Source organism: Fimicolochytrium jonesii (genome assembly GCF_025526975.1).
Source record: "Fimicolochytrium jonesii strain JEL569 chromosome Unknown EV422scaffold_2, whole genome shotgun sequence".
Lineage (NCBI taxonomy): Eukaryota > Fungi > Chytridiomycota > Chytridiomycetes > Spizellomycetales > Powellomycetaceae > Fimicolochytrium > Fimicolochytrium jonesii.
The window spans coordinates 93599-104507 of NW_026515669.1; the positions used below are offsets into that span (position 1 = coordinate 93599).

The 10909-nt window shown below is 55.0% G+C and overlaps 4 protein-coding genes and 2 non-coding genes across 6 annotated transcripts; 3 read left to right on the top strand and 3 right to left on the bottom strand.

The window, feature by feature from the left end:
* Positions 1–326: 326 nt before the first annotated feature.
* Positions 327–398, bottom strand: EV422DRAFT_t17. Its single transcript has one exon. It is a non-coding gene; the product is annotated as a tRNA-Gly (tRNA).
* On the top strand, positions 392–4938 carry EV422DRAFT_132414 (Cse1-domain-containing protein). Its single transcript, XM_053064753.1, has 14 exons — positions 392–620; positions 735–876; positions 973–1118; positions 1199–1366; positions 1455–1534; positions 1606–1696; positions 1761–1961; positions 2028–2878; positions 2939–3057; positions 3127–3283; positions 3349–3744; positions 3819–3998; positions 4077–4226; positions 4311–4938. Exons 1-14 carry the CDS (start codon positions 459–461, stop codon positions 4627–4629), a joined length of 3162 nt encoding a protein of 1053 aa, XP_052929053.1. The 5' UTR covers positions 392–458; the 3' UTR covers positions 4630–4938.
* Positions 4939–5592: 654 nt separating this feature from the next.
* EV422DRAFT_599780 (uncharacterized protein) lies at positions 5593–7585 on the top strand (the record flags this gene model as incomplete). Its single annotated transcript, XM_053073670.1, has 7 exons — positions 5593–5743; positions 5841–6182; positions 6261–6335; positions 6405–6563; positions 6631–6837; positions 6928–7072; positions 7152–7585. 7 exons carry the CDS (start codon positions 5593–5595, stop codon positions 7372–7374), a joined length of 1302 nt encoding a protein of 433 aa, XP_052929054.1. The 3' UTR covers positions 7375–7585.
* A 1-nt stretch (position 7586) lies between these two features.
* Positions 7587–9421, top strand: EV422DRAFT_132314 (uncharacterized protein). Its single transcript, XM_053064752.1, has 2 exons — positions 7587–8583; positions 8659–9421. The coding sequence occupies exons 1-2, from the start codon at positions 7627–7629 to the stop codon at positions 9211–9213; spliced, it is 1512 nt and encodes a 503-aa protein (XP_052929055.1). The 5' UTR covers positions 7587–7626; the 3' UTR covers positions 9214–9421.
* Positions 9422–9628: 207 nt separating this feature from the next.
* EV422DRAFT_563416 (uncharacterized protein) lies at positions 9629–10252 on the bottom strand (the record flags this gene model as incomplete). Its single annotated transcript, XM_053072065.1, has 1 exon — positions 9629–10252. One exon carries the CDS (start codon positions 10250–10252, stop codon positions 9629–9631), a length of 624 nt encoding a protein of 207 aa, XP_052929056.1.
* Positions 10253–10791: 539 nt separating this feature from the next.
* EV422DRAFT_t16 lies at positions 10792–10863 on the bottom strand. Its single transcript has one exon. It is a non-coding gene; the product is annotated as a tRNA-Gly (tRNA).
* Positions 10864–10909: the final 46 nt, after the last annotated feature.

Genomic DNA, 10909 nt, shown 5'->3' on the forward strand with positions numbered 1-10909 from the left:
TGGTTTTCGTTCTCGAGTGTATGGGTGGATGAAAGCCAGGGATTTGCGAAAAGGTGGCAATCGAACAGCCGTGGTGGCTATGCTCGGAATGATGTCTGGGGCGTCGTCACCAGATTTGTGGCCAGCATATACTGTTTGGCGTAGTGGCGAATCTTCCTGGTCTGCAGACGTGCAGGTCACCGGTTCGATTCCCACGTCCTTCAGCTCAGAGTATGACCGCGTCAGTGGTATGTTACCTGAATGCACTTTCTTTTTGCTTTTTGTAACACTCGCGCTGAACACCCGTCACACGGAGGAATGAAAGAAGAAAAAGACAAAAGGAGATGTGCATCCGCCGAGATTTGAACTCGGGCCACTCGCTTGGAAGGCGAGTATGTTGACCACTACACCACGGATGCTTGCTTATTTTGGGTTTACATGCCTACGCTTTATTCTTACGTTTATCGCATACTTCGGACATGTCTTCCCCACCGGTTCATTTCATTCTGGCGAGTTTCTTGGACTTTCTCTTGTCTTTTGTGCGTGGAAACTTTCCACTCATCTCCGCAAGATCATCGCTCTTGACCTCACCTCTCGGTCAACACTCGTCTCCCGGCTCACATAGTGGAGCTTATTCACTTGTAAGTGCCCGCCTGCCGTTGAGCCGTGCCATCCAGACCTGAAGGATTCCTGTCATTGTCGTCCGAGTTTGTGAGTTGCTGACCCGTTCGTCTTTTCTTGCTGCGTTCTCTCAGGGATACGACAGGGTTTTCTACAAAGTCAATTGCATCTTTATTCTCCTTACCACCGAGTCCGCCATGGAAGCGACACCAGAGAACTTTGCGGCGCTTTCGCACTATCTGGTGCAGACGCTGGATCCTACCACGCAGAAAGCAGGTCAGTGCGGGGAATTCCAACCCGTTGGGGAGCCAGTTGGGTCCTCGATAGCCGCTTCTTTACTCACCAACGCATCTGGGGAACGCCGTTGAACAGCCGAGCAGAGTCTAGCGACCGTGGAAACACAGCCGAATTTCCCGATAGTGCTTCTGAAGCTGGTGCAGAACCCTGCCACCGAGCAAACGGTTCGGTTCGCTGGATCCATTTATTTCAAGAACTATGTGAAGAGGCATTGGAGTCCGGTGGGTACATGGCGCCAGGTTTTCTGTTACTTGAGGAGGATGGGGTTTGCCGAGTTCTGATATGTTTTCCTGGATGGCAGGAGGACGGAGCGCAAGATGTGATCGCTGTTCAGGACCGCGATGCGATAAAAACCTACATCGTCGGACTCATGCTGAGTGTACCGCATGGGATCCAGATGCAGCTTGGCGAGGCTGTGTCGATTATCGCCGATATGGACTTTCCCGACTCTTGGGAGGGGTTGATTCCGGTATGCATTGGGGGACCTCCGTTTGGTTGGAAGCAGTGGGTGAGGACGGAAAATGGAATAGCTGCTGACGTCGGGGAACTGGTTTTAGGAAATCTTGAGCAAGATTAGCCCCACCGATTTTGAGTCCAATGCTGGTCTGCTGCAAGTTGCTCACTCCATCTTCAAGAGGTATGGCTCTGGGGTTACAGACCCAGTCAGTGGGATGGCGGACGTGGGCTAAAGGGCACATCTGAATATAGGTATCGGTCTGCAATGAAGTCGAATGCTCTCTACATCGAAATCAAATTCGTTATCGAGCAATTCGCTGCTCCGATGTTGTCTCTCATGCAGGTTAGCATGGTCATTCCACACCTTGTAGTGTCACAATTGAGTTCTCATCAATCCTATTTTACAGGCGGTCGATTCGGCGATCGATGCAAATGCTGGCAACGCGGCTGCTCTGCAGCCATTGTTCACATCGCTACTCCTCCTGACCCGAATCTTCTACGACCTCAACTTCCAGGATTTGCCGGAATGGTTCGAAGACAATCAAAAGGGGTACATGGTGATTTTCTTGAAATACCTCAGCTATGCCAACCCAGTCCTGAACACCGACGTATGTATAAGCTGAACGATGTAGGTCGAGCAGAGGGGTTGTTGACTTACTTACGGCCATTCGCAGACGGACGACGAAATCGGGCCAATCGAAAAGGTCAAGACCGCCATTTGCGAGGTCATTGATCTGTGGGCCAAGAAGTATGAGGAAGAGTTCAAGGACTGCCGGGAGTTCGTGACCGTAACATGGGGCATGATGACGAGCGCAGGAACAGAGCAGAAGTACGACCTCCTGGTCAGCAAAGCCATCGGCTTCCTGACCACAGTGGTGCAGTCAGGAAAAAACCACGACCTGTTTGCCAACCCCGACACCCTGCGGAGCATCTGCGAACAAGTCGTGCTGCCAAACATGATGCTGAGGGAGTCCGATGAGGAGTTGTTCGAGGACGACCCCATCGAGTACATCCGCCGAGACCTGGAGGGATCCGATACCGACACCCGCCGCCGCGCGGCATCCGACCTCGTGCGTGGGCTCCTCGAGCACTTCGCGAAGGAGGTCACGGGCATCTTCTCAACATACGTGTCGCTCAACCTGCAAGCGTACGAGAAGAACCGCGAGGACAACTGGAAAGCCAAGGATACAGCGATCTATCTGATCACGTCGTTGTCTGCCCGATCGTCCACGGCGCAAATGGGTGTCACGAAAGTCAACGAGTTTATGGACGTCCTGCCGATCTTCACGACGCACATCTTACCTGAGTTGCAGAGCCCGGCGGAAGGATCTTCGCATCCGATCATCAAAGTCGACGCCATCAAGTTTTTGATGATTTTCAGGAGCCAGCTTACGAAGGATCAACTGTCCAGTGTGTTCCCTTTCCTGCTGAACCACCTGCTGTCGACGAACTATGTGGTTTACACATATGCGGCCGTTTGTATTGAGCGTGTGTTGGCGACAAAGATGGAGAACGGGGCATTCCAGTAGGTCTTCCCTTGCGCTTCCACTTGGTTTCGCTTCTGAGATGCTGACGCATTGAATAGGTTCCACGAAGGAGACATCGCCGCGGTTGCCCATCCCATTCTAAAGCACTTATTCGATTTGATCGAGAAGAATGGGACAACGCCGGAGAAGTTGGCGGAGAACGACTACTTGATGAAAGGCAAGCAACCTTGCGTTCGCTTTGAGAGCGTACCGGTGGACGTCATCTGACTCGTACTTCCACCCACAGCCGCGATGCGCATCATCATTGTAGCGAAGCATGATTTGGAGCCGGTTGCGGTTGAGATGGTTGGACGATTGACACGAACCATTGAGGCGCTCAGCAAGAACCCCAGCAACCCCAAGTTCACACACTACACTTTCGAAGCCCTTGCCGCTCTCATCAGGTATACCCGGAGTGGGCCGTAACCCTCACTCTTTTTGGGTTAACTGATCTTCTATGCTTTTCTAGGTTCATCTGCGCACGGAAACCAGCACTAGTAACCGAATTCGAAGCCCTGCTAATCCCCCCTCTCGTCGCCATCATCGACCAACAAATACCCGAGTTCATGCCCTACGCCTTCCAAATCATGTCGCAGATGCTGGACTTCCACCCCGTCGGCCAGGTACCCGAAACGTACCAGAAGATGCTCCACTCGCTGTTGATGCCTGTGCTGTGGCAATCGTCTGGAAACATCCCGGCTCTGATCCGTCTGCTCCGGTCGTACCTGTGTAAGGCGCCAACGCTGTTTGCCGATGAGAAGGTGTTGCAGGCTGTGCTGGGGATATCGCAGAAGTTGATTGGGTCGAAGATCAACGATCATTGTGGGTTTGAATTGTTGTGTGCTGTGTTTGAGTTCATTCCAAGGTACGTGTGCGAACCTCATTCGCATCCTTTCTGCCGACACTTAAACTGAAGCTGCCTCCCTCTTCTTTTTGTAGCCAAGCGCTGAAAGCGTACATCCGGAATATTCTCACTGTGCTGCTTACGCGCATGTCGCAGCAAAAGACATCAAAGTATACGCGCGGCTTCCTCAACTTCATAACGTTCACATTCATGCTGAAGAAGGAGGACTATGATGTGGATGTTGTTGTCGGTGCTTTCGACTCCATTCAGAACAAGTTAGTGGTGCAGCTGCGGAGGTCATTAACATAATTGGGAACTTTGCTGATAGTCCTCTCCCCCTTTCCTCCACGCAGCCCTTTGTTCAGCAATGTGTTGCAGAATATCCTGATTCCGGAGCTTGGCGTCATGATGGCGCCCAAGGAGCGCAAGTCGGCCATTATTGGGTTCGGAAACTTGCTTGGTCAGAGCAAGATTATGCGTACCGCCCCATACATTGTTATCTGGTGAGTTTTGGATCCCGCTCATGTCGACATGAGGTGATCACATCACTGGAATGCTCGCTAACGCACGTCGCATCTCGCTCCTAGGCCTAACCTGCTGAGCCACCTCGTCTACCTCTGCGACACTCCCCTGGCGCAAAACACATCCACCACCGAAGAAGAGGAGCTCTACACATTCGACATCGAAGATAACGCCGGTTACTCGGCCTCCTTCTCGAAGCTCACCGTCGTTGGCCACCAAGACAAGGACCTCACCGCCGCCGTCCCCGACGCCCGGAGCTTTCTCGCGCAGAACGTACTCGAAGCCGTGGCGAGCGACCCCAAGGTCCGGGAAGCCGTCAACGCCGAGATGGCGCGCAAGTTCAACGAGTACCTGACTGCTGCTGTGCCTGCCCCGTTGCGGTAGTCCGACGGAAATGAGATTAATGGATCCTTTTTTTACTTGAGAGCAGGTTTCAGGCGTAGCGTAGGGTCTTCCCCTCCCCGGCAATCTTTCCCGCATATTGTGTTTGTCGTGTAGTTGCTGCTCCACCCCGTTTGTGCGCACCTTAATTTAGATAGAAGTTCTTCACTCCTGTAAAGCCATCCCTTCCCCCCGTCTTCCTCAACGTCACGTCATAATCCTCCCTGCCTCCGCTTCATCGAATCATCGAGAGCTTGATCAGAACAGGTTCCTGAGTTTTGGTGGTTCCCTGTCTTTCCCGTTTCGTTGTTGATCTGGACAGCCTGCACGCGCCAAGTTGTTCGGACAAGTTTCGGATAAATGGAGCGCCCTTCTCCCCGTCGATCCTCCGACTTTCCCACGGACTCGATTTGGCATCTTCCAACGCTCGTTGATCTCCGTACCGACCCCATCCACACCTGCGCTCTATAGTTATTTTGGCAATCGGTGTCGTGAACGCGGGTGCCAACTTCGCGTACAAGCAAGCCCACTTTGCAGCAGGATCATCTTCGCCTCCCGTCACACCTGGTGAACTTCTCGGACGGAACTTCTCGGACGACAGGCTGACTGTGCTATATATATATGGCTGTGTTTTTGAGCAGTCTAGCAACCAGGTATCATACTTGCGGGGTATCATCGTTGGGGAAGGCCGAGGGCGGGTGTTGTTTATATAAACGCGTTGTGACTTTGCCACGTGACCTTCGTCCTTCTGCCGCTCGGTCCGTCTGGATGCTCCTCGGTCTCTCTGCGAGTGGGACGGACGCCCATCTGCTGCAAACCTCCCCAGAGACTCATCACTCACCAAGACTTATTACAGCCCCACACGCTTGTTCAGAAGCAGCTCCCTTTCTTTGGTGCCGTTTCTCAGCAGCCGCCCACCGCCTGTTAGGCCGAAAAAACAGCTCCGATCCAGATAAAACTTGCACCATGTCCGATAAGAAGGCCACGAGCACCGCAGGCGCTGGCGGCGACCAGCAGCAAGATCCAGCCGCTGCCTACCAAGCCTACGGCAACTACGACACTAACGCTTACTATGGGAGTGCTACCGGTCAATATGGGCAGTATGGCGCGACTGGTGGTATGTTGAAGACTTGGAGATCAAATTCTCATACCGCCTAGCGATCCGATCACAAGGGCCATGACGCCTAATCTACCTTCTCTTTTGTTCAACACAGACAACGCAGCCTACGCACAGCAATACGCCGACTACTACGCATCGCAAAGCCAGCAGCCATCCGGTGGTTACGGCGGAGGTGACCAGAAGACCGGTAGCGGCGGCGGATACCAATCACGCGACGACAAAGGTGGTTATGGTGGCGGCAGCGGCGGCGGCGGGAGTTACGATAACGGATCCCGTGGCGGCGGTGGAGGAGGATACCAGTCGAGAGACTCGTATGGAAACGGTGGCGGCGGTGGCGGGTACCAGGCGAAAGACTCGTATGGAGGCGGGGGAAGGTCTTCTGGCGGAGGATATGGGAGCGAATCTGCGAGCAGTGGCCCTGGTCCTACTAATAGCCGTAAGCATACGGGTGTTACATGAGTGTTTGATATGTGCGGGGAACTTTGCTGATGCGTGAGATTTCGAATATCCACAGAAGGCAAAACGCTGAGTGAGGATACCATCTACATTACCGGATTACCGAAGACCGCCACTGAGCAGAAGCTGATAGGTGAGTATTCCATTCCTACCATCGATCCGCGATCAATGGAGTTCTCACTTCTTTGTCAACCTGTTTTAGACCATTTTGGAAGCATCGGGATCATTAAAATGGACAAAAAGACCATGAAGCCAAAAGTGTGGGTCTATAAGGACAAAGTGAGCGGCGTCCCGAAAGGGGATGCTACGGTGACATACGAGGACCCCCATTCCTGCGATGGTGCCATCAAGTGGTTCAACGGTATGCACAGACAACACAACTGAGCATATGAGTTGTCCTGAGCTGACAATCTCGTTTCTATCCTCAGGCAATGACTTTGAAGGCTCGAAACTGAGCGTCGAACGCGCTGAACAGAAAGCACCTCCACCAGGCGGATGGCAGAGCAGTCGTGGCCGAGGCCGTGGTCGCGGAGGAGGCTTTGGAGGAGGTGACCGAGGTGGTGGTGGTGGCGGCGGGGGCGGTTTTGGCGGACGAGAAGGCGATTGGAGCTGTACATGCGGCAACACGAATTTCGGTAAGTCGTTGCTTTGCGTCACATACTTTTTCACCTTGGCACCGGGGGATGGTATTCACAGCGGTTTACTGAATAATTGCGCATTTCCAGCCAGAAGATTCGAATGCAACAAGTGTGGAGCCCCGAAACCCGGCGGCGGTGACTCTGGCGGCGCGCCTTCATCTCGCGGCGGATATGGTGGGGGCCGAGGGGGCGGTCCGGGCGGAAACCGACGTGATGGGGACTGGAACTGCGAGTAAGTTCCCTCGTTTTGTCTCAAGCGATCCACATTTCAAGCGGAATACTCACCCATAGTCATATCTTTCATTTTACAGCGGCTGCGGAAACGACAACTTTGCCTCCCGAACTAGCTGCAACCGTTGTCATGCACCCAAACCATCCGGAGGAGGCGGCGGCGGCGCCAGTGGTGGGGGTTACGGAGGCGGTCGCGGCGGCGGGGGTGGTGGTGGAGGAGGATATGGAGGCAGCTCATACGACCGCGGGGATCAGCGGTCGGATTCGAGGAGGGATAGGAGGGATCATCCTTATGCTCGGTGATTTGTGTTGGGAATATTGTAGGGTTGGCGGGTCATGGGATGCGCTTTTGAGGTGGCCCATGCGTTTGTAGAGTAGATTATCCGGGGGGGGGAGGTGTTGGTGCACAACTATGTATAGGTTGCTTGTTTTCTTTTTAAATGTTGGAATGCCGCCTTTCTCTGCCGCCCTGGGGGGGCAACGCGTCGAAACTACTGTACTGTACTTCTCCGTCCGACTCTTTTTCTCGCCTCGGCTTCCACCCTTCCAACCACAATGGCAGAACGCATCCCCTTCTGGGCATACCCCCGCCCACACCAACATCGCCCACCACCACTCTTCCCCTCCCTCCCACCACCACCACCACCATCACACCACCGAAAACCCGCAGCCCGTCGAACCAAACGCGCACCCGCATCCGCCATCTCAGACCCAAACATCAGCATATGGGAACCCGATCCCACCCCACCGGTCCGATACCCACCTCCCCATTCCGCCGGCGCCGCAGCCGCGAATCGAATTCTCAGCAGTAGTAGTAGTTCAGGTGCACATACGCGAAGGGTGGGGAATGGAGTATCGGCGAAGGCCGGACGGACCGGGAATCGTACGCGTACGGGGAATGAGAACAGCGAGAATGTCCGGCCAGCTGCACACGTCGCTTTCACCGCTCCCGTGGACGACGCCAACGAAGCAGAGAGACGAGAAGAGCGGCACAAAACAACGCCGGGGCGTACGCGGAGTTCCCATCCGAGATCATCCCATCCCACTCTGAATCACACCACGAGCCAAAAGATGCGATCAATAACACAGGTCGAGGTAGACCCGCGCGAGTACGCTCAACAGCATATAGTCGACCCACGACTGCGCGGGAAACTGGGTCTGGAGCCTGATGTTGATCGGCGGTTGATTCATGTGGGGCCAGGGCCGTTGGGGGAGTATAATCGGTCGGGGGTACCCGTGCCCTCTAGTCGTGAGGGTGGGGTAGGCGGGGTGGGAAGGGCTCCGTCGCCGCATTTAGCTCGGCCGAGTTTGTTTTCGTCGCGTGCGGTGGAGGCTGCGCTGGTGAGGGTGGAGGGGGAGGTGTTTGATCCGAAGGAGGCGGCGCGACGGTTGGGACTGCGTGCCGGTGGGGCGGATGTCGGTACGGCGGCGGTGGGACGGAAAGAGACGGAAGTGCGGGATGTTGCGTTGGACGGGTTGAGGAGAGGGGTGCGGAGTCGGGTTACGACCAAGGTACGGTTTGCCGGGCACAGACTCGTTTCACTCAAACGCATATCTCCAACCAGATTCCTCTGTTACATTTCGCAGGCACTAAACCTACCGCCCCAAACGCTTCTATACACCAACCTCCAAAGCGTCGCCAAAGCCTGCAACAGCCCCCCTCCCACCACCACCGCTCCCGCAAACCAAGTCCGCCGTGCACGCATATCCGTCCCCCGCGATCCCAACCACACCCAACGTGCGGGCCCATACCGCCCACCCCCGCCGGAAGTGACTGATACCGTGTCGGTGCCGTTTCCGAAGATGTCGGAAAAGGTCTATTCGCGGTCTCCAGCAGCGTCACGAGCGACGGGAGATGTCGCGAAAACGAAGAAGGGGAAGCAGGGACGGAAGAGTGCTGTGATGCCATCCCCGCCGCGGACAACAACAACAACGACAACGACGACGACGACGACAGAGAGGGCGACAGGGCAGGCGGGAGTGACACCTCATGACGCAGCCTGGGAATATCTTCGCTCCGAGTCACGCCGGCTGAGCGCGTTTGTGGAGTGGAGACGGTTCAAGGCGGATGGCGAGTTGGGGGTGCTTTTGGGTATGGGTGCGAGAGGTGTTGGGAATAATAGGAAGGATGGGGCTGCGTGATGGGATGTCGACGGGATATTGATGACAACTGCGTTGCGAAAACTTCTGACGTGTATGATCGTATGTTCGCCTTATGAGGATACCGAGAATACATTCATATCTGAACCCTACCGAGCGAGCATGCCTGCCACGGTGTCGAAATCGGAGAAAGATGTCAATTCCCGACCGCACGAGCGTCTTTCCGAGTGACTGTAGGGCGAGGAAGGTCGTCTGGAACCCCTCGTATCAGGGCACGTCCCAGCTTCTGCCATGTCATATCTTACTCAATTGCCCTTACTACATCTTCTTAACGCTCGACTTTGCGGAACACCTCATATACCAGAAACACATTTGAAACTATAGCAATGTACAATTTGACGCCCGGCGGAGACGAGACAGCGTAACAACCGATACAACACGCCTTTGCAACCCCTCCTCACAAAGAAGACGCACTCCCATCCAAACCCCCGTCGCCCTTCGCAGCCCTCAAACACATCCTCAACCTCCTATTCTCCTCAAATACACACCTCCCGCTCCCCTCATCCCACCCACACTCGGTGAACTTGTAACACGCAAACACGGGGCGCCAGACACACGTCGACCGCACGTCGGGCGCTGTGGCGGGGATGCAGAACTCGGCGTTGCAGCCTGCGCGGCGACACCGGGGCGGGGGGGTTGCTGCCAGTGTCGTGGCCGCGTGGGCCGCTGTGGCGGTTTCCGTGCCCGCAGTCGTAGATGCGCCCATTGTCGACGAGACACCCTCCCCCCGGGCCGAGTCAATACACCGCCGCAACCCGCGGCTCTCGTCCCAGATGCACTCGTCGCCCGCGACATCATACACGCATGCGGCGTTCGCGTAGCATGCGAATTCGGGTTTGTAGATGCAGGGGCTGAATAAGCCCCCATCATCATCGGAGGAGGAGGTCTTGGAGCAGAGTTCGCGGTTGCAGCCGCCGATTGTGCATTGCGGGGATGTTGATGGGGAGGGCGTTTGGGGGAGGGCGTGCGAGGAAGTGAGCGTTGCGAGGAGGGCGAGGAGGAGGGTGGTGGGGATGTGCATTGTCTTTTTGGGGCGGTGTTGGGGCGGGTGGTTGGGAATCGATGCGGATTTTGTGGTTGTGTTTGTGGTTCGTGTTGTGGGTGGATAGATGCAATCGGTAGGAATATGAATGCCGTCGTATAACTGCCTCCCGAATGCGTATGTGTCCAGAAGAACTAAAACCTTGTTCAGCGATCAAGCCTTATATATCGTGTACAGTACTTTCACTTTCTTGGCATACCGAGATGCTCTCCACACGTCGCGGTTTACTTGTACTTCTGACATGATGCCGTTAACGGCCCTGACGGGGCTGGCTAGCTTACAATACATGCTTCACAGTGGGGTTGTGGGGTCGTCTCCGTTTGCGAACTCAGCCCGCGGCCGTCACGCGACCTTGACTCCTTCCATCGAAAAAGGATGCTTTTACAAAAGCCGCCCGCACTTTTGATCAGAACTTTATTTCAACTGGGGGACCGAAGGTTGCGAGGAAATTGGCAAAAAGACGTGAGAGTTTGGATGGAAGAGGCATCGGGAACAAAAGGGAAAAGGCAAAAGACGTGTGCATCCGCCGAGATTTGAACTCGGGCCACTCGCTTGGAAGGCGAGTATGTTGACCACTACACCACGGATGCCTGCTTGATTTCGTGTCACGTTTGCCTAGCTCATTCCCATGTTGAC